The sequence below is a fragment of the Triturus cristatus genome, chromosome 12 (genome assembly GCF_964204655.1).
Source record: "Triturus cristatus chromosome 12, aTriCri1.1, whole genome shotgun sequence".
Classification (NCBI taxonomy): domain Eukaryota; kingdom Metazoa; phylum Chordata; class Amphibia; order Caudata; family Salamandridae; genus Triturus; species Triturus cristatus.
In genome coordinates this window covers 462,496,378-462,519,776 of record NC_140595.1, presented here as the reverse complement: position 1 = coordinate 462,519,776, position 23,399 = coordinate 462,496,378, and the positions used below count along the sequence as shown (strand labels likewise).

Genomic DNA, 23,399 nt, shown 5'->3' with positions numbered 1-23,399 from the left:
AGTCTCTATTAAGCACCCCAGACCTGAGGTAGAGGTTGTAAATATAAAGGGTGACTTGGGGGAATGACGGGTAGAGACACACAAAACATCAGGGGAGATAATTGATATTTCCACCATCTCACAGGTGGGGACTGTACTAACGCAGGTTATCAACCCCCAGAATGTTTACCCTTGCTCACAGTTATTGCAGTTTTAATGAAGTTGGTATAAACCATTCGATGTACCGGCATGGTACACCAGGTCTCCTGAGAGAGACATAGATCGTGAGTGTCAATGAATTGGGCCCAATCAGTGAAGTCCAATTTGGAAGTTAGCACGTCAATGTTCCAGGAGAGCAGTTATAAAACAGGTTCAAGGCAATTAGGAGCCATGCCATTCAAGATACTAGACACAGGACTTCCTCCCCCACAAGATAGATGGTTTGCTCGAGATGGCGCCTAGGTATGGTGGTCCTGCATGTTAGCATGGAGCTCAAGGCTCGTTTTATCTTCCAGTCTACGGGCAAAGGGGTCAAGGTGATTTAGTCCTATAGAGACTAGCATGTTGTCAGCCTGTGGTGGGGTCATCAAGAGAGTGTTCCCCAATGGCCCAGGCAGAATGTGTGAAGAGGTGTCCCCATGGCCTGACTAGGCTGACTGTCCAATAGAGACTGAACTAGGGGGCAGAGGACAATAGTGACTGACTGTCCTCCTTGTAGTACTAATTCCCTATCAAGAACCCCTAACACCCTTCAAAAATAGCTAAAGGGGGGGCTAATGTGGTGGAACCTGGGGGATGAGGGAGACAATCGACTCCTGCCGGGGCATTAAAACGATTGGAAATGGGGAAGCCAACGACTCACTGTGCTCCAGGGGGCTCATTTGGAACTGTGGCCTTAGCTGGGAAAACAGTGGGCATTATAGCTGGGGATAAAGGGGACCGCTTTGTAGAAATAGCCTAGCGGCAACAATTCAATTGTCAGTTCCCACCCTTTAACTTATGTGGCCAAGGAGCAGCCTCTCCACCAGATGGGGTGACCTAAAGTTAATAACTACACAATTCCCGGAGCGATCCACCTGCCCTGGGCCTATCCATCCAACTCTTTGTTTTAGCAGAAAGTTGTTTGCTTGGCAGAGAGGTAAGTACCTGTGTTGGACCAACCAGTTCAGACACTGTTGATGAGCTCTCCGGGTCCTCCCTCTGGCCCTCGCACAGCTGGCGGACCCAGTTAGGACCACCACATATGGACAAGAAGCAGGGGAGGCTTATCACAGAATGCCTTATGAAGGAGTCTTGGGTTTCTATGTGGAGGGGAGACGTCCATGCTACCCTGACTTTGTTGCCCATACTGCCCAGTGGGACCCCTTGGGATCGTTGGTTGTCAAGTTGTCTAGTGTCATGTTGTGAGATTGTCATGTGAGAGGGATGTAGCGGGATGTTGATTATTCACAGTCTGCCAGAGCAGGACCCACGGGAGCCTGTGGAGGAGGCTGTGTAGAAGACTGGTTGATTGTAGACGGCGGGACTGCTATAGGGGCAGGACTAGTGCCCTGGAGGGCAAGTAGCTGGGCTTGCCTAATGTCCCTAAATCCAAGCTCAATAGCATGCAAATAGGACAAAATTGAAGAGAGTTCCACTGTTAACATATTTCTAAACTTATAAAGGCAGTTTTCTATTAATTGAATGGCCCAAGTCCATCTCATTGATGTCTGACAAAGTTGTAAAACGGTTGCTACATGGTGTTAGAAGGACCATCCGGTAGATTAAGACCATGAACGCCTGAGGCAGATGTCAAGTCCTGACCCTTTTGCAAATGTTTGTAAAAGAAACCTAGAGGCAAAACACTGACATTACTAACCGTACCCAGCCTACTTCTGATGCTACAGAACACACCTTGCGATGGTCAGATGTCTAAAGTTAATGATAAAACAATCTCCTTGGAATATCTTTGCAGTAGGCACAATGCATACCACTCGCTGAACCATTAGAATGTTTTTATGGTCCCAAACGTTAAAGATTGAATTGTTAACAAGCCAGTGACAAATTTTGTTTTGGAGCTGGACAGTAGTATCTGTATTGGGGTACGTTTGTTGCGGAACATTTGTCAGGACTAAAACAAAAGAAAAACATGGGGGGGAGATTGACTTGCAGCAAAGAAGGTTTAGAGCATGGGTCGAGACCAGATACAGAATGAGAGTGGTTAGGTTTGAGCACACTGGGCACACTATCCTGTGTGGCTAGAGCAGTATGGCTTCGAAGACAACTACTACCTGATAAATGAGTGTTTTTTGGCTAGAATGGGTTTAGAGAGCTTAGGATTAGACGGGGGCCCAGCTACTGGAATAATGGTAGATGCTGCCTCAAAAAGAGAGGGCTTAAAATGGCATCACAGAGTTTGGAGATTTAGTCAACTTCAGCATCAAGTTTATCCAATTTCTCCCTTAATGAGGCAAGACAATTATAAAAAATTAATTTTGTAAAAAAAGGAGCCCATGCAGGGTTGTCAAAAGCACCGGGGAAGATTCTAGCTTGGGTGTCCAAGGTACCAAGTATGTTTTTACACGTGTCATCAGGTTCAGAGGTTACATGTTTAGACTTTTGTTTATGGTAAGCAGACTGGGTGAAATTGGAGAATGACTGCTGGGCAGGCGGATCCTGGAAAGAGCCAAGGGCTATAGCATTAGGTGATATCTCCTCACTATGCAGAAGCACCACATGTTCGCCCAGTGTAGCAGGGCCAGCATTAATGGGCATAGAAATAGTTGTTGAGCCAGCAAGGTCCAGGGACAAACATTTTGCTGCCAAGTCAATTTCCTTGGTAATGAAACCCACAGCTCTAGCCAAAAAGAGTCTATAGTCATGCTGTTGGGGCCCAAGGTAGATTTAGAATTTGGAACCTTCCTTATCCCCATATCATAAACACAAGAGCCCCACGATGGAAAGGCAACAGTCCAAAATGTAGCTAAATGGCAGATATAACCAGCCAAAATCGGGTATGGTTAAAAGGAACATCTTACTTCCTTAAGACCGTAAACAGGAAATGTTCCAGGTGTAACCTCTGTTGAAGAGCTAAGCGATAGAGCCCGGCCTTGTCCAGCTGCTGACAGGTGGACGGGCTCGCTCTTGTCCCGGTTTTCGCCCAGGTGTGTCCCACACCACAAGGAGTGGGTACTCCTTAAGTAAGAGCTCGACCGGCAATTTGAAGAAGCTCCCTGACTCCTTCCACACAGGGCTCTCCTGGGGCTTGTAGTCCTCGCCCCCTCAGCTGTGCACCAAAAGCGCCACTGTGCCACGGGGAGTCAGTACTCCTTAAGTAAGAGCCCGACCGGCAATTTGAAGAAGCTCTCCGCTTCCTTTCACACAGAGATCTCCTGGGGCCTGTAATCCTCACCCCCTCAACTGTGCACCAAAAGCAAGTTAAGATGACTTGAATAAAGAAGGTTGATATGGCAACCACAAAAAGCTGAAATGGCTGAAAGATAAACTTTAACTGTGGCCAGAGTAGAGCTCCGCTGGCCCAATGAAGGAGCAACTAGAACCTTGGATAGAGGTGCAGAAAAGGGGGTTGGAATCACACCATGTCACAAACGTATTCCAACGGCAGGTGTATACAGACTAGGTAGAGGACACCTGGCTGCTAGAATAACATCGCAGACTTTGAAAGGAAAGTTGAAAGCTGTCAATTGTCTCCAATCTATCCCACGTATGAAGGTGAGGGGTGCACAGGTTCAGTTTCAGAACCTTCCCCTATTGCTGCGACAGAAGATCCTCTTAGCGGCAAAGTATATGATACCAGAGCTCCACTCAAGACAAAAAGTGCTGCTGAGCATAAGTTGCCTTAGAAACTCCAGCATGCAAAACTGATGACATTGTGCATTCTCGGCGGTGGCAAAAAGATCTAGCCAAGGCTCCCCCCACTGCGGAAGGAGTCCTTGCACCACCTCCAGATAGAGACGCCACTCGTGATCTGCTAGGCATCTTCAGCTGAGTCCATCTGCCCCGACGTTCGGAGAACTCTCCAGGTGTCGAACCACCAGGAAAATGTCCTGGCGTGAAAGCATGCCCAAAGAATTAGAGCCTCTTGACAAAGGTCCATGACCCCAACCCGCCCTGTTTTTTACAGTACCACATGGCAGTGGTATTGTCTGAACACCTGCACCAACCTTCCCCTGATCAAAGGAAGAAAGGCTTTCAATGCCAAGAAACTCGCCTGAAGCTCCAGCAGGTTGATGGTGAGCTCGGACAACGCCGGAGAGCATAGTCCTCTGATCTCCACCTCTCCCAGGTGGCCGCCCTATTCCAGAAGTGACAATCTGTCACCACAGTCAAATCTGGCTGGGGAAGGGAAAGGAGTCTGTCAATGACCCAGCTGCAGTTCATCAGCCACTACTGCAGATCTTTTGCAGTTCCCTCAGAGATATGGACCATGTCGGAGAGATTACCCTGATGCTGCACCCACTAGGACTTCAGGTCCCATTGCAAAGCCCACATTTACCAACGGGCATGAGTCACAAGCAGGATGCAAGAGGCAATGAGGACCAACAACCTCAGGGTTCTTCTCACCAAAATCCAGGATTGAGGCTGAAACATTGATATCATAGCCTGAATATCCTGGATTCGCCGCTCATGATAGGCCAGAAACCGCAATATATCCAGAATAGCTCCAATAAAAATTAGCATCTGAGAGTGAGTCAGGTGCAACTTCGGCATTTTGATAGTGAACCCCAGCAAGCCCGCCTTCAACAGCCAATCGTCGATGTAGAGAAAAACTAAAAACCCTGACCTCCGTAGATGGGCTGCAACCACCGCCTTCACCTTCTTGAACACTCGAGGTGAGCTGGTAAGACCGAATGGGAGCGCGGCAAACTGAAAGTGCTCTTGGCCCACCGTGAACCACAGGTAACGTCTGTGGGCAGGTAGGACGGGTATGTGAAAATATGCCTCTTGCAAGTCCAAAGCTATCATTCAGTCTCACGGATCCAGGGCAGACAGAACTTGTGCAAGTGTAAGCATCTTGAATTTCTCGTTTTTCAAGAAGAGATTGAAAAGGCACAAGTCTAGGATAGGACAAAGGCCTCTGTCCTTCTTGGGCACCAGAAAGTAGCAGGATTAGCAACCACGACCGGCTTCTGATGCCAGCACCCTCTCTATGGCTCCCTTGGCCTAGAGAGCCAGCACTTCCTGAAGGAGCAAGGGGAAGTGGTCTTCCATAAGTTGGTCGTAAGTGGGTGGCATGGGTGGAGGTGTAGTCGCAAAGAGGGGGGGCAAAGCCTATGGATGGCTTGCACAACTGAATGTTCCGATGTTACTGACTACCAGTGGTGCAGGTGATGGCTTATCCTGCCTCCCATTGGATTTCCATGATGGTTGGAGGACAAGCTAAAGTGTATTGGAGGCCGTGGCTGCTGGCAGGGAGGGGGAGACTGACTCAACCACTGGCTACTTGTCCCACATGGTTTATGGGACCCGCATCCTCTGACAAGAAAAGGCTGGGAAGCCTGTTGGTGCGTCCATTGGGAGGGTATGGACACGGTTGGAGACCCCTTCCGTGGCCACAAATGGGGTGAAAGGCAGACTGGGGGTGACGAGGGTCCATAGACAAGCCCAAGGAACTGAACATAGTTCTCTGTCCTTAAAGTGCCCCTAGTTCTGCCTTCTCTCCAAAAAGACGCGAGCCATTAAAGAGCATGTCCGTAAGCGAGGATTTGACATCCCCTGAAAAAACAGTAATTCTCAGCCAGGTTTGGCGCCACCGGGCCACAGACGATGAAATCGCGCTACCAGGAAATCAGTTGTGTTGAGTTGAGATCGCATGGTGAACTTTGCTGCATCTTTCCAATAGCAATAGCTTGGGAGAGTATGGCTTGGGCCTCCTCCTAGAACATGAGCAGTGCATGTATAAGTGACTCCCAAAATGTATGGGAATATAAGCGCAAAAGGCACGCAGTGTTCACAGACTGCGGTGAAAGGCTGGCAGAAGAGAACATTCTCTTTCCAAAGGTATTCAGCCTTTTGGATTTCCTATCCGGTGGAGTGGTATGGAACACATCACGATTGGTCCTAGAAGTGGAGGCTTGCACCACCAAGCTCTCTGGGGTAGGGTGCTGGGTAAGGAAATTGGGGTCCCCAGGAGCCAGGCGATGGCAGGCAATTGCCCTACGCACAGGAGCCCCTGTGCAGGGCTTGGACCAGGCCACAAGTAGGAAGTTAGTAAGGGGTTCATTAAATTGAAGTAAGGGTTCGGAGAGGGCGACTCCAGGCTAAAGCATTCTGTAAAGATGTTTGTCTTGACTGCCACTCTGGGTTGCTGAAGGTCCAAGACCTCACCCTCCCTACGCACCACATTGGGAAAAGAAGCTCCCTCCTCCATAGACATGGTAGGAGGAGAGACCAAGCCAGTGTCAGGCGAGTTGTATAGCCCACTGGCCATACCAGTTGTCCTCCTTATCGAAGGAGTGCTGGTAATCATAAGAGTCCTCGGACCCCTCCCACTCCTCTCCAGGCCTATCAAGAGTAAAAGGTATTGGCTCTGATTCGGAGAGCATAGTCCTGTTCAGCGCTGGAACCGGCGCCACGTGATGCCCATCTGGGTCAGAGTCAGAAATGAGAATAGGTATGGTGGCGCTGGGAACGTCGGCACTAGAGTAGCTGCCAAAGGTGGTCTTGGTCTCACCAATAGCTCTGCTCTGGATCCAGCAAGGGATCCATGGGGCCCGAATGGCACCGAAGGTGAACCCAACAGCGAGAATCTAGTGGAGGCCCCACCTGAACCCGTGAGGCTGAAGGCACTCCAGAGGGGCCAAGCCACCTAAATAGCAGAAACATGGCCTCAATAAAAATTCTTTGAGCGGGGGAGTGGGCGGGGATGTCACTCTGAATCATGGAAAGTCAGGGAAGTGCAAAGCTGACTCAGGGTCTGCCGAAGCACGAGGCATGGAGCCCCAGCGCTTCTGAGCATCGCTAGACAAATGCCACAGGGCAGTGAAGTTGAAGACCTCTTTAACTTCTTGGATTTTTTTATGCTTGTGGAATTTACCCCCTTCCCAAAGACTTGGAGTGTGCTGACGAACGCCGGGTGCAGCTCCGCAATCAATCCCGGGACCTTGCCCGCGACTGGGATCTTGAGCGTCGTGGGGTGATCTGGCATCGGGCAGCAAGGGGGGGGGGGTTGGAGGTGTGTGTGTGTATATAGAGAAAGAGAGACAGAGAGGGAGAGAGAGAGATGTATAGACAGATAGACAGATAGACAGCTAGACAGATAGACAGATAGATAGATAGATAGATAGATAGATAGATATAAGTAGTGCTTAGTAAAGGAAGCATATCAAATTGAATATACAGATTATTTGACTTGGTTGTAAAATCTATGGCTTTTTATCCAATATTGGGAGCAACTCTTTTGTCAAGTTTTCTTCGAGGTGAATTACAACATACCTGGGGAGCGCAAAGACTTGTTTGGCACACCATGAAATCGATGTCAAACTTTACGAGTGCTCAATATCGTCTCCCGGTACAGCTTGTGGCTTCTTAGGGAATGTATTTGAAAACTGTGCTGCAAAACCTTAATTTTGGGTCCCCTTTTCTCAAATTTGGAAGGTGAACACCCCGGCACCCGCTAAACAAAGATGTCTCAATCGATTCGCTATCATGATCCAACTTGGGGGTACTATTTGTAACCCACCACATTTAAAGGTCACAGCTGCCACAGTTGAGAGAGGTAACTTCAGTTTCTGCATTCGTTATTTGATATGGGATTGGAAAAGGTTGCATGCTGTCTTTTTGGCTTTGTACTCTTACGGATGAAATTTAGCAGACTACAGAGATTCTGGAAATTGGAAAAATGCTATTCTTTCGCTAAACTATGTATGCAACTGCAGCACCACTTAAAGACACGCTTTGTGTAGGCACACTTTGTGGTAAGCTGTGCAAGGCATTGACTTTCCTCTTTTCTATGTAGGTCCCATTTTAATTGGAAAGAAATCGCGCCTCAGTTGCACAATGGAAAGAACAATCCAATTCAGTGACAAGATGTCTGACTACCCTGGTATTCAGGCGAACGGCTGGGGACCATGATTGCACATTTACAGGTCTTTTGTCTGCATGTCCTATTGCTACGGATGAACCGATATTATTTACCAATCTTCAACAATGTTCCAACAGTGGAACAGCTTTACTGAGTCGAAAGAAAGGGCGAAAACGAGAAACCTGTCTTTCTCATTATTCTTACAGTAATAGACTTTTTTTTGTCGGCTCGCAGGAAACTATATACTGCCAGAAAAATAGCGACACACGTTATGGGGAATGCACAATGTATTACTATATTTGTACAAGTTTTTTGGCCAATAAATCTGGATTAAATTCGAAAGGCACATTTTTTAGACTAACTAGTGAATTACGTTTCCAGTTCTAACTTATACCAGGACAGAGATAAAATGCCATCACTAAATGAAAAAGTTAAAATATTGCCAACAAACATGCAGTTTCATTTAGAAACAAGATCACCAAGAATGTATTCTTTTTAATCGATCTCTCCCTGGCCCCTTTTTTTTTTTTTTTTTTAAATCAATCGCCCATACGAGCAAGGGTGCGACTCAATCATCACATTCACTATCCAATAGCAATATCTGCCCCAATGTCATATGTAGTCTCACATAGCTACATCACAATCTTTATAACCGCTCAATTCAACCGCCTAACAACATTTAAAACCCATTTCCCCCTGTGTACCTTCCCTGCAGTAGCACAATGTCCTTAACCATAGATTTGCCCTCAATCTGCTTGCTAAAGACTGCAGTGTTTGGCTACCTCAGCAAATGGATAGAGGCAAAAGGTCCAGAATAGCTCATCACCTATCAGCAGGCCCTCAAAGCAGTCACCGTAACACCAGATGATGCCAAATTAGGCTTTTTCAAACACCTCTTTCCAGCTCTCTACTTGCACTCAGAGCACCTAGCCAATGCATTCTATCTTCTCTCGTTCAACCAAATTGGATTTCTTCGCAATTTCGGCATGGTAATTCACTACACAATGCTCAGCACCTTCTCCTTTATAGGCAATGCAGATTCTATATTCAATTGGCTCGCCTCCTAGATAGCTGATTTCCTAAGCCTGGAAAGATTATATGACTAAATTGTACTTTGTGTATCCTACTCCTACTACAAAAATACCTTTATGAAATTTCTCTGCTAACCAGTAAACAAAAAGATTACATTTGAAAAGCCAGACACTCGGGTGCAATGGGCCAGGATCAGGTGACAGTACCGGTGCTAAAATAGGACCAGGATGCACAGGGAAAATGTTTGTTTCTATTGTTTGCATCCTGTTATACAACAGGTCAAATCCCTGGGTGGGGATTATTGTAGCTACCATACACAAGAAAGGATCTCATATAAACCCAGGCAACAATAGACCCATTGCCTTGTTAGATGCTACAGGAAAAACCTTCTTAAGAATTGTTTTAGACCACCTGCAAGAATGGGCTGGAAGAATGGGCTTTTGGGAAAGGGCTTATTCCAAGAGAATAATCCGAGTTCAGACCAAAGTGCTCAGTTATGGACAACATAGCAACCCTGCAAAATGTAATAGACAAATATGTACTTCAAATCCTTTATACGGTTTTTATAGCTTTCTCAACTGCTTTTGATTGTGTGGACAGGCTACCTAGTGCAGTATACTTGCAAAACTAGGTATTCCATCGAACCGATTAGCACTAATTGCGCTGCATACGCCTACTTGGTGTAGAATTTTGCTGGGTCGGAGTAAAAGCTTAACCCAAAAGATATGAACAAGAAATGGGTTGAAACAGGGATTTTCATTGGAGCCTTTGTTTTCTCTGTTCCTTTATGATCTACCTACCCTCTTTTCTCCGGTATGAAACTACCTGCCCAAGCTTTCTTCTAAACCTTTTCACATATTGATGTAAGCTGAAGGTGTAGTTATTTTTTATTTAACCCCCAACTGGGCTGCTGTGCAATCTCAATACTCCAGATTGATATGCCAAGTACAAGTTCTAGAAAGTTTATATATCTAAAACTAATGTGGTTGCGTTTAAAGGCAAGAAATATTGTCAACCATTCAGTCGGTGCTTAGGGGCAGAGTGACTTGAGCGGATAATGCAGTATACCTACCTTGGTAGAGTTTTCTCATGATCTTATGAATGGATATCATTTCACACAAACAGGGAATAAAGCACCACTCACGCTGGTGTCATAAATACATTTTACAACTTTTAGGGAAAGAGATGTTTGAAGCATTTTTTTTACTTTTTAAACCTTTATTAAGTAAAAAAAAAAAAGTCATGGCAAGGTACAGGTAATCACTCCAGCAGTTGATACAATAGCAGTTGCACTGACAAATAAAATCCACATTCCAGACGGTAGATGACAAAGGGTACACATTGTATAGCCATCAATAATGAGTTAAAATGAAAGCACTGTAGGAGATGCGCAAGCAATCAGACCACGGGTAGGGATAGAGGCCATGGTGTAGCCACGGGCATCCTGTGTGTCGGCGATGGGGGAGTCCGTCACATGTTTTAAGTATTTATGGAGTATCTACAGAACTAAAATCAATCTTACTCTATCCTATGCAGTAGAATATACTCCTTCTAATGAATGGTATTTTATGAATAGGTACAAGGGTAAGTTTCTTCAGACAATCTCCATGGTTGATCCAACTGTTCCAGTTCAGGCCTTGAGGCTAGAGTGCAGCTTGGCCAGTACATTTCCTCAATCTTTTGGAAAGATAACTTGCTGGGCATATAATTTAATCCTAAAGTAACAACCACCCCTAGTGGTTCTCTAAAGAAGAATCTAAAAATTTAACTTCAGATAGAGTCAAACAATTATTCAAGCTTTACAATACATTTTCAGTTGGCACTAGAAATGTTCAAATGTACGTTGAAATATTTGCAGACATGGTCACCGGGTAAATTAAGACTATTCCAGAAAAATACAGTTCTGAGATTAAGTTTCACTCTCAATAGCATGAACAGTGCAACCTTAAACATGTATAAGACCTTTACTAGTCTATTAACCTTTATGCACCCCAAATCTATCAGTCATTAGCTTTGGAACATAGTGTACAAAGATGCATACTACAGTTAAGATTAGGTATTCACCATCTGAAGGCTTACAGAGGCAGATGGTCAGGCCTCCTGTGCCCTTAATGCAGGAAAGGAAAGCATGATTTGTTTCATGTAATGTCCAATGTTGATAAAGCCACATAATAGTTTTTTAAATCCACCACAATTAAAATCTAGATTAATTTATATAGATCAATTTATACGTTTTAAATTGTTTGCACAGTCTGACTAGGTTTGTTTTAGGCTGTATACATGTTTTTTGAAGATGTTGATTTGGTTGGGAAAATATGGAAACAACTAAACGTATGTTGTTGTAAACTGTTGATCTCAGTTAAGGTATAAAACAATTGCATTAAACTTGAGTTCTCGTTTTCTGTATCTTGGTGCACATCTCACTCACTCCTATCTTTACCTTTAGCCACTACCCAAACTCCTCTCTTTTTTACTTCTCTGATCACATCAACTAAAAAGACACCCATATCTTTTCTTTCTCAATTTCCTCTTCTCATCTTCAGTCTTGGCTCAAACTGCCCTACTGCTGCCAGACCTTGGATGGTTCTTAGATCAACCAGGCCTAAATCCTGCAATAGTGATGTCATATACTTTGACATTCTTTGGCTTATGCCTCCCATGTTAGATCCTTTTTACTATTGTCCTCTACAGTGATAAATTTACAACAAAGTTTTCACAATAGGATGGGCCGCAAAACGGTTATAGGCATTATCTTCAGATTGTAGTTATTAACACCAGAGAGATGTGCCCCATTGTCTTTTACAGAAAGACAAATCACTGATCAGTGCCACTGTCATGAGCAAACTGCATTACAGCAACAGTCTGTTGCTCGGATTCTGACCATATTTCTTTAGACCTCTGTAGAAAGTCATATGCTTTGTCACCCACCCATTCTTAACTTCCATGTCTCAGTGCCCCCTTCAGTCTGTTAGTCTAAGGCAAATATTGTCTCATCTTTTAACCAAGTACACCCACAGCAGGACACTGCGTTCAGCATCAGCTCAAATCTATCCTTTAACCCACCCTTTCCTGTTACATTCCCAAACCAACAACTAACTTCAACCTTTCCAGATTTGTAACCGTTCAATCTTCATATTGAGCACCATCTATATTCTTTATGTAAAAAGTGTTCCATAGGTGTACGGCTGTCCATGTGCAACTACACATAAATTATGCCAACAAATTCCTAGTAATTTAATGCAACTTAACTAATATATCACTTTATGTACTGTTCCAATTCATTGATACAAACTTTATTCTAGCAGCTCTATTTGTCTGCATCCACATATAAATGCAAAAATAAGAACATGTTTCAGTATCCTTTTACAAACATTCAAGAAGTTAATTGGGTATTCTACGTAAGAGGTCAGGAAAGCCTGTATCAATGGCAGGCGCAGAAACGCTCTCATACTAGCCGCAAACAATGAAATGTGTAAAGTCTTTATTTTTTCCAATGAAAATTAACAAACTTGAACTAATGCAGGAAAAAATTGTGCCTGTATTTCTAACCAGCTTACTGACGAATACAGCTTCCAGGATAATTTCACAGTAACTTGACCAACTATTTCTCCAAAAATAGCATTAAGCACAGCTCTGATCTGCGAGGGCCAGAGTATGGACGGACAATCCAACACTTAGAGTAAAATTTTCAAATCAAAAGAAAAACTCAGTGCTTGTAAGAACTAATAAAGTGCATTTGTTTTCTTTTAGCATTGTAACCTTCTATTTTAGAGTGTCATGCTGCTAAAATAAAACAAATACACTCTAACTTGACCATCTTGTGCTACACAAATGAACTGATTAAAGGATCTACTCTGTTAAGTAGATATTCTAAAATATTAATGATTCAGAAGATTTGTTGAGCGAATCAAAGTAAACATTTTCTTTATTTTGATGCATTCAATTTATAATTATATATTTTTTGTAGAGCATGAGATTCACCGTAACATGGCACTATAGATAATGTATAAGCATACAGAATGGGCTAAAACCGGTAAAACAAACAAGAGCTGCCAGTGCCCAATTGAAAATTAAAAAGCAGGGTTTTTAGTTTCCTGCAAAGAAGTGAGAGGTGATGAATAGCACACAGATCCAGTTTAAGTTTATTTCAAGCCTCAGCTGAGGCCACCGGTTTTAGTCTTAGTGATCTCTATACACCACTAGTTGGTCGATCAAAAAAGTACAAATTTGGCCATCACAAAATGACTCAACGCATAATGGACTGCCTGGTAGACAATATCAAAAGACTGAGATGAGTTCTCTGACAAGCAGCCAATTAAAAGAATACAATATTGGGGTGATATGCTCCCTTTGCCTGCTACCAGGAAGAAGCCTTTTTTTGCATTCTGAACCATCTGCAGTCTTCTTATCAACTTGTTTGGGAGATTAATGTGCATTGAATTACCATAATCCAGCCGTGATTGTATCACAAAGTAATGCATTGGAATGCTTGAATTAATCTCAGTCACTGGTAATTACTCAGACCGCATCCCAATTCATCGTTATTTTGAACACCATGTCACCTCAGTTTGGACCCACCTATATGCAAATCAGTCTTGATCCTGCTCCAATGGAAATACAAAAAGATGATTGACGGAATGCTGTACGTTGTCAAACATTTACCCCCAGTCACTGATCTGGGTTAAATCCATTGTTTGTTTGCTCACCATGCCACCCCAGTTTGGACCAAGCCAAATGCAAATCAGCCCTGACCCTGCTCCCCATGGGAACAGTCCAGCCCGAACTGCCAAGCCAGGTCCTCCCTGGACAGGAAACAAGCATCCTGGGACCGGTTTTGGCATATCACCCCTCATCAGCCAGGCTAGTTTGAATCCAGTGGCACAGTGAGCACGGGACTCAAGTCTGGGCATACCCTTCCCACTTAGGGCGTCTATAGCAACACAAAAAGATGAATGACTATAGCAACACAAAAAGATGAATGACGGAATGCTGTACATTATCAAACATTCATCCCCTAGTCCCAGGATGCTTGATTTCCGGTCCAGGGAAGACCTGGCCTGGCAGTCTTGCCACTACTATGGATCTCACTCCCTGTGAGAAATTACTTATGTGCTGGAGTGAAGAGTTTGTCTTTCTCCTTATACTATCATTTCAACAATAAGCAATGAAATGCCAGACTCGGTGGGAGACTGATTTAGGTACCCACATTGAGGACAAGGGCAGATGGATCTACACAGCAATATTCCACGTAGCTAAAAGTGCATGCAGTACAGGGAATCATTATAAATGTATGAGCCAATTGTACCTTACTCAACCATAAACCCTTATTATGAGTGGCACTGTTAATTGTGCTTTGTGTTGTAAGCACTATTACTTCACATATCGCAACTAGGAGTTTGGTGGCTAACAATGTATTCCAGCAGCTTTCCCCTGATAAATTTCAACAGATAAACTTGTAGAAATGTATCAGATAACTAGTGCACGATAATTATCAGGACATTTAGATTTTTGTGCTTTGAACGCCAAAATTGTATGTTATTCCCCTTTTCTGCGGTCAAACTCCAAATTAGGTGTTATTTATTGGACCTAATAAATTCCTACCCAGTGGAGTTGTATTTTATTGTGTCAGATAAATATTAGCCCACATATCAGGCCACTCATAATGAAGGCCATAGGCTGAACTTATGTTTCTGAACCAAAGCAACAGATGTGGGAGGTGATATGAGGCAGAGTGTACTTTTTGCATTTTCATTTTCTTGAATCAGGTAACAGGCCCGTACCAGGAGTTACCAGGCATACTCGTGAAATCCTGGGTTACCCTATACCACAGGATGCTGCATTAGTGCTGTTAAGTCTAAAATGCACGATATCAACTCATAACTATCACTGATACAGTACTGATGAATCAGATGACAGAAGCAGCTGAGATGTTTTTATCCAGCGACTGGAAGGAAACAATAGTGTTATACCTGTCAGCCATAGGGTGGTCGTACCCCAAGCTTTTTGCCTTACTCCTCAATTTTTTGCTGATCTTGTGTTTTGTTGGCCTTAGGACTCTGGCAGTTTACCACTGCTAAGCAGTGCTGAAGTGTGTGTGTGTGTGTGTGTGTGTGTGTGTGTGTGTGTGTGCGCTCTCTACTTTAAACATGGTATAATTGGCTTACCCAATTGGCACATTTAATTTACTTTCAAGTACTTACTCAAGTGGTACTACACGTACCCCGGACCAGTAAATGAAATGCTACTGGTAGGCCTGCAGCTCGGATTGTGCCACATACTTAAGTAGCCTGAGTACTGCCATTTCAGCCTGTCTGTGTAGTTTTAAACTGCCATTTCAACCTGGCAAAATAAACCTTTTACCAGGCCTAACCCTGCCGTTTTAATACATAAAAGTCACTCCTAGGGTAGGCCTTAAAAAGCCCATAGTACAGTGTGTGGTATATTTAAAAGGCTGGACATGTACTTTTAACTTCTGCAAGTCCTGGTAGTGGAAAAACTCTTAAATCAGTTTTTCACTACTGCAAGGAATGCCTCTCCCATTGGATAACATTGGGTTAACTTATTACATTTAATAAGTTGTATCTTTCAATTGGGAGCAGGTGGGAACGTTGAGTGTGAAATCTAAAGAATTGTACTTTATGGTTTAAATCTTTTTATTAAACAATGCAGGAAACAGGCGGGCAGTGCAGTAAACGGGCCATACAAAGCCAATCCCCGTTACTAATAAGTGCATTGACATTACCAGGAGCAACATATAACAAATATTCCCGCCCACCACCCAAAGAGAAAGATAAGGAAGAATAGAAAGAAAAAATAAGAAGAACCACCCCCCACCACTCCGGTCCATTACTTCGATACAGCGCTGTGCGGAACTTAGTGCCATACATTAAACTAGGTCAAATGTGGAGGGGTCCAGTACGGTAAGGCGCAAGTATCTAGGGTAAGACAACTCCTGGAAATATTGGGCTAGCACGGCGAGGAATGTTTGCCAGAGGTCACTGAAGGAAGAGCCCTTCCCAGCCAGGGTGAGTGATATCTTCTCCATGCCCAGCACATGCCATAACCGCTGATACTACCCTGTGTGTGTAGGAATTCTGGGGGTCCTCCAATGTATTAATATGTTCTGAATGGCTGTGCCTAGTGCTATGACTATCTGCTTCCCTCGCCTGGACCTCAAGGGGTAAGTGAGCGGATTTGGTACCCCCAGTAAGACATATGGAGGGAGCCTAGGGAGTTCCGTGTCGAGATGCTTATCGACATCGTCAAGTATTTGCGTCCAATAAGTCCAGAGATTATCACATTCCCACAAAAGGTGGACCAGTGTGCCCCTCTTCCCACACCCTCTCCAACCGTCAGGGCACAGTGTAGCGTCAGCTTGGTGGAGGCGCTCTGGGGTATAATACTAGTAGTAGACAAGTTTGGTGAATGTTTCGGTGAGGCCGACATGTGTTGCTGTGTGGTGTGCCCTATAACATGCCCCCTCCCATTCCTCAGGACTAAGATTCCGCCCCAGGTCTCTCTCCCAAAGCGCGCGCCCCGGTTGGTAAGTGTGGGTATATCTGGACAGGAGTATCTTATATAAATCCAAAATCACCTTCTTGTCCGAAGACAGTATGATGAGCCACCGCTCATAAGGGGTGAGACGCCTAGTTGCCGGCGTTTGGTTATCAGGATGCATAGCCCAATGTCGCACTTGTAGGTAGCGCAACTGTTCGGATTCGGGAAGGCCATAATCAGCTTTGAGTTGCGAGAAGGGAACAATATCGCCTTTGTCAAATAAAAGGCCCAAGGCTCGGCAGCCAGCTGCTCTCCACAACGGAAAGCACTGCGGACCCATCCCGGTGCTAAAGTTCGGATTATCAAAGTGATGCGAGCCGGGAAGGGAAGGTCGTTAGGTCATGACACGTGCTGATCCGGTCCCAGACATTAAGCGTCATATATGTCACCTGCGAGGCATATAGGTTGGGTGGGCGTTGGGATCTCCGGAGAAAGGGGATTTTCATGAGAGATGTACCAGCAACTGCACAATCTTGAAAAAGCTAATGCTTCTCAGATTCGGCACGTCTCCATTCGACCAAGTGTCGAAGATGCGCAGCATTGTAATAGAGCATGAGATCTGGTATTCCAAGGCCCCCTTCATGATTTGGAAGAAAGATGACTAACCACTTCATTCTCGGCTTGCGCGTCTGCCAGATAAAAAGAGAGAGTTCCGACTGCACCTTGTGGAGCCAGCCTGTAGGGGGTGGCAAAGGGAGCGTCTGAAAACGGTACAATATTTGGGGAAGGATTGTCATTTTGATGGCCACCATACGCCCTAACCACGAAATCGGATAGTGTTTTCATCTCTGCAGCGCAGTGTGGATGTGTGTGTGGAGTAGGGAGTAGTTGGCCTTCCTCATAGCCTGCAAAATCGGGGCCAACTGTATGCCTAAGTAAGGGACAACATCGTCAGACCATTGTAAGGGATGTGGAGCCTGGAGGTCTGCTCGCGCTTGAGGGGACAAAGAGAGATTGAGTGCCGTGGATTTTGTCAGGTTAACTTTAAAGCCGGAGGCATTCGCGAAGGAATCCAATTCCTTCAGAAAGGTCCCCAAAGCAGTTGCAGGGTTCATTAGGGTGACCAAGAGGTCATCCGCATATAGACTTATAGTATGTGCATCCCCTCCGAAGCGAATGCCCGTGATCTGGGGGGGGGGGGTCCCTGACCCTCTGCACCATAGGTTCCATATAGAGGGCAAAGAGCAAGGGCGACAAAGGGCACCCCTGTCTCGTGCCTCTACTAATAGAGAATGGGGTGGATGTGTGACCGTTAATGCGCACTGTAGCTGTGGGGGAGCAGTAGCAGTTAAAAATGTGCATCCGCATCTTGTCTCCCATGCCGATGCGGATCAGTGCCTGCTCGAGGTAGGGCCAATGGACTTGATCGAAGGCCTTCTCCGCATCTATGGTGAGGAGCATATAATTTCCAGGGATGTGGGAAGCCCTTTCTATGAGGTGTGTGACCCGTTTGGTGTTGTCACTCATTTGCCTCTGCGGAATCAATCCAGCCTGATCGGGGTCCACAGCCCCGGCATATAAGGGACAAGCAGTGAGGCCAAAATTCCAGTATACAGCTTCAGATCAATGTTCAAGAGTGAGATAGGTTAGTATGACCCACAGGTCGTCTTGTCCTTCCGGGCTAGGGATAACAGCGATCGCTCTGGGCGTCGCAAAAGAGTTAAAGAGCCAAGTGAGCAGGGGAGTAAGCGTTGAGCAGAACTGCTTATAAAAGGCAGCGGTGTACCCTTCGGGGCCCGGTGACTTACCCAACTTCAAACGGGCAATAGCTGCTATGACCTCCTCCGGCCTGATCTCCCTCTCTATATGAGCCGCCTGTTCCAGCGTCAAAGCAGGCAGACGGGCCTGGGCTAAATAAGCATCAATATCTGTCCCCTGTAGAGGATGTGCGTCGTAGAGGTGGGCATAAAATTCACGGAATATCTCGGCAATAGCCACATCGTCCGAACAAAGCGCTCCTGCGTTGTCTTTAATTTCCTGGACCCCCTCGCGATGCCGAACCTCTTAAAGTTTGTGCGCGAGCAGTCTCCCACACCTATCGCCACCAATACAGAAAGAAAGAAAGCAGAGATGTCGAAGTAAGACTCTATGTCTTTTAAAAGACCATCAAAATTAAATCTAGGGCAATCAATGTGATGCGTGTTGGATTGTAGAGGTGCAAAGGGAGCCTTTACTGTGACAGAGTAGTTTTCCATCTATGTAAAACTGTATCCCTATGAGTATATTTGCCCTCTAATTTTTCTCCTTTTAACAAGGGGAAGTAGAAGAAGGTTTTTGGCAGTACCACTGATTATTTTAAAACATTTCTTTTTTCTCTTTTGCAAGGGCACAAAAATATAAAAAGGTAGGTAAATGTTGCCTTTACGAAAGACATTTTTATTGGTTCATCTGGAGATTGTTTTCTAGGTTTAAAATGTGTTCAGAAATTGTGTAAGTAGAGGGCGATATTTGGGATTTATGAACACTAATGAAGTTCCAAGAAACAGAAGTATTCTGTTTGGTTTGCTTATTATGTAGGTAACTAATGTATTACATTCTGGGACCGAATTAGTATAGTATGCATTAACACTATACTGGCTACAGTTACGAAGATTGTCTTCTATGTTTAATAATTGTCTTTTTTGATATCGCGTTCTTAAGTCAATGATATACATCTTTTTTTACACTTGTGCGAAAGCTTGTACAGTGCTCTGAATCTAGACTGGATGCGACTTGTGTATAATAAAATCTTGAAATAAATATTGTAAATAGCATTAAAAGATTTGGCAGCCTTAGGCATTTCAGATATCGGTTGTACCTAGTGTCAAGTAAAACTTTAAAATCATCTTCTGATAACACCATCCGGTTAAGTTGAATTCAGTGTCAGCACAATTACCACGTCTCGTATACAGTGTCGTATGGTTATGGTGATTTGTGGCAGGGTTAGTATCATCAAACAAAATTTACTAAACAATACCTCATCAAATTCATCTAGACAATTTCTCAAAATGTTGATAAGCAATAGGTAAATGTCATCAATTCAGAAAAGATATTAAAAACACAAAATTACATTTTGAGAGAATAAACCTTTACCTGATTGGAATATCTCATGCTAACATTTCGCTGATCTTGTGGGTGCACATAACGATGTACTGGATCAATATCCTTGGGGCTAACTAATTCTTCAACTGGAAATAAATAGAGAAAACATATTACGGAGGAAACGGTTGTCCATAGCATCATGGTTCTATACATTAAGTTCATACCAATCTAGCTCTTTCACCAATAATTGTAACATAATTTTGGAATGTTGCACTTCTTTGTTGCTGCCCACTATTAACATTTACGAGATGGTGCCGAATTTGTGTTTGAAATATTTCTGAACATACATCATGCCTAATGCACTAGCCTATATTTAACCAAATCTATACCTAAGTATGAATGAAAATGAATGGACACATCAGCTAACATATGACTGAACCAAGTCCACAATGCTACAACAAATCTTGAGCAAATTAATTGTGAATTAAAAGCAATATTATTATAATGTTGTCTATCATTTACAATGCCAACATAGTTTGTTTGAAATACTACAAATCTAACTAACTATGGATTTTAGTAGGTAGATGGCTTTGCACTGAGAGGTTCTGAGAATGTGCACATTACCTACAGTCCTCAAACCCACCAAATACCTTATGCTTAGAAGAAATTAAAGTTTGAATGACTTTTTGGATATAGATTTTTGGATTGTGCTGAAAAAGTCATCATTTCGTTTTCCCTCTATCACCACCCTTCCAACAGACTTATTCTTTGCCCCTTTAGATGGGTGTATAATTTTAGGATTTATCCTTGGACAGAAAAATGTCTACATATTTTCAATGGAGTTAAAGGAAATACCCATAATAACAACCATGAAATTGAAAGTTCTATTTAACTGGGGTGGCTAGAGCTAACTCTACCCAGTGGAACATAAAAATGAAGTTACCTTTGGTAAAGTTCTTCTGGAGTATGGGTGTAATACTCCTGTATACTACTCATATGAACCTTATCCCCAGGCTTCAGACTGGATCCAGAAACATTTGCATCAATTCTATGTGACACTGTGCAGCTCTAGCATAGGATCCAAAACATATCCATTGGAAGTTACAAAGAGAGTATAAAAAGATCACTTTGACACTGATTCTGTTATTGTTTTGCACTTAATAAAGGTTAGGGTTGAAAGAAAGCTGGAACTAAAAGAAAAAAATATCAGAAAGCATGCTACCTAACAGCGCCCTCAGCAGAACGGAGTTTAGGGCAGGGAGGAGAGTGTGTGAAAATGATATATCTGTCAGAAAGAACATTATCAAAAGAAGGTAAACTTTTCTACTGATAAACCTTTACCAAATAAGCATCACAAAGGAGATGATGGCTGAGAACCGAAGTGTTACCACTTCAGTTCATTAATACACTGTGAATTTCTGTCAATTTGAGATTCTGACCAAATAGTAATACAGTGATACTTTTGGACAGAAAAAAGACAGCAACCAACATCAGGTTACAAGCCTCTAAGGAGTGGCCAAATCACATATTTTCCCTGCTGGTATGAACTAAAATGTTTTGAGAAAGACAATAAATCTCTTTCATACTAGGGTGCCCATAAGAAAATGTTTTGCCTTCTTACTACTTTACCTGCATGTCTTTAAATCGCTTTATGCACAAGCTGTAATCACCATACACCGGAATGTAACTTTACCCTCATAGGTAAACCATCCATGTTAAATAGTAAAGTAAGAGGTGGGATGGAGAGTTTGCTATTCTCCCACTCTTCTTGCTAACGCAATTGTAAGTTGAAAGGATGTTTAAGCATAGAGAACAAATGCATAGGTCATAGGGACCTACAATAAAAAGGGTAGGCTGAAGTGAAACCCTTTCAGGTACACCTCATTTTTTGGTAGTCTAAATAAAGACTTTTACTTAGGGAGCTTAAGAATACTAATGCATAGAGGGTAGTCCTTCACAATGCCAATGTTCAAACCACTGCAAGCTAGCAAGATTGGAAAATGCTCTTAATGGTTTAAATATGGCTGTCACAGCATCTAGTGAGCTACCTGAACGGAATTTCGTCATTTTGACACATTTCCAAAATGAAGAAAGTCTGCTTGACGAAACCTCGTTTTGTAAAAATGTCAAAAAGACAAAATACTGTTCCACAAAAAAGTATACTTTTGTGGAGAAGGTAAATGTTTATTTGTTAAAAAAGGATTGTGGTAGACCGTTTTTTTGTCTACCGTAAGTCAGTATTTAAAAGAAAAAAAAAACAACACAAGACAGAAGAGGACAGAGGGATCACCAAGACTAAGGGAGGAGGCGAAAAGGGGGAGGGTATAGCAGAAGTGGGTAGGGTAGTGAAGATGGATGGGAGAACTTGTTAGAAGAAATAGGAAACAAAAAAACGGGGGCTAAAGCAAGCGCGGCAGCAGCACTAGTAAAAAATAAAAAGTAGGGGTAAAAGAATCAGCGTGCCGATAAGGGGGGATACATCAATTATGTCACACAGATGTTGAATAAAGTTGCATTTAGTGCGGGACCCAACAGCACCCTGCACGTCAAGCGTTTACTTCCTAATCTAAAAGAAGCGAAGGAACCAGTTTGAAAATATTTAAGTAGGGATTTCAGACACTGCCAGACACGGATTCTTAACCCCAGTCTCCCAAAGACACTCTAAGATGGTGGTATAGGAGACCATGGCGAAGACAGCCAAATGGTATACTAGGACAATGTGAGAAGAATATTTCGCAAGGAAATCAGTCATGTTGAGGACTGCAGTCAAAACCACTTCAACTCATGAGCCAGTCAGAAATCTGTGGTGCTATGGGGTCAAGGACTTCACAAATGTCCACAAGTGAAAAAGTACTTGACAATCCTGCACAAAAGCTGGCAATTTAGAGCTAACTACTGTTTTAATGATGGGAAAAGACAGTAACAGTATGCGATCGAAAGTAAGCCATTAGGAATAACTTTTCTCTTTTTTATTTTTTTTTAACAAGAAGGGGGCCACGCCCTCAGATAAGGATGAATAGCAGACCTGAGTTACCCGTTAGAGCAGAGCCTGACTAAATGTTTTCATCATCAGGCCATCTCCATGGGAAACATTGATGTGACAGTCTTACTCTCATCAAGAATGCTCTCGGTTGGAGTTTGAAACTGCTCAGAAGATGTGTTCCATGAGTTTGTTAATTTCCTATACATCCAAATTATGATTTGCATGTATCAGTTTTCATAATGTACTGTAATAGCAATGCTATGTATGATTTAATGAGAAGTACATTGGTTAAACCTCGACTATGTAACTAGGATTATCAAGCATCATAAATATAAAACATTATATTTCCTTGAAAAAAATTAGTTGAATGAACATCACTGATACTAACCAAAACCAACTGTAGAATTTTAAAATGTATGCTTTTGAATGTTATGGGCAATGACTAAGTTCAATATATATTGGAAGAAAATAAGGAAAATTCCTAAAAACACCTTTGGGTGAGGGGCTGTTCTGGTTACGAGCTAAAACCTAAAAAAAAAAAACCTCTGAAATGTACCAATTATTGTAAACTATAAAATCATAACTCACTCCAATGCGCTGCTCACTAGCGACACCAAGCATGAGATGGCCTCTGCCTTTTCCTAAACACCAACAGTTATTGGCAGAAGATGATGGACACGCACCCTCTTTGTTTGAATGTTCTAATTACTCTCAGACTTCCCCATCTTGCCCTGCCTTTTAATTGCATTAGGAAGTTTGCTGGACAACAAAAATGTAAGTAAATAAAATGTATTTGTCATATTG

General features: G+C 43.3%; 1 protein-coding gene across 1 annotated transcript in view; it reads right to left on the bottom strand.

Moving 5' to 3' along the window:
• Positions 1–23,399, bottom strand: part of PHKB (phosphorylase kinase regulatory subunit beta) — a 1,466,493-nt gene that overhangs the window by 401,822 nt on the left and 1,041,272 nt on the right. The window contains exon 14 of the mRNA XM_085637773.1: positions 19,664–19,758. Coding sequence (XP_085493899.1) covers positions 19,664–19,758 — 95 coding nt within the window. The remainder of the gene's footprint in view (positions 1–19,663; positions 19,759–23,399) is intronic.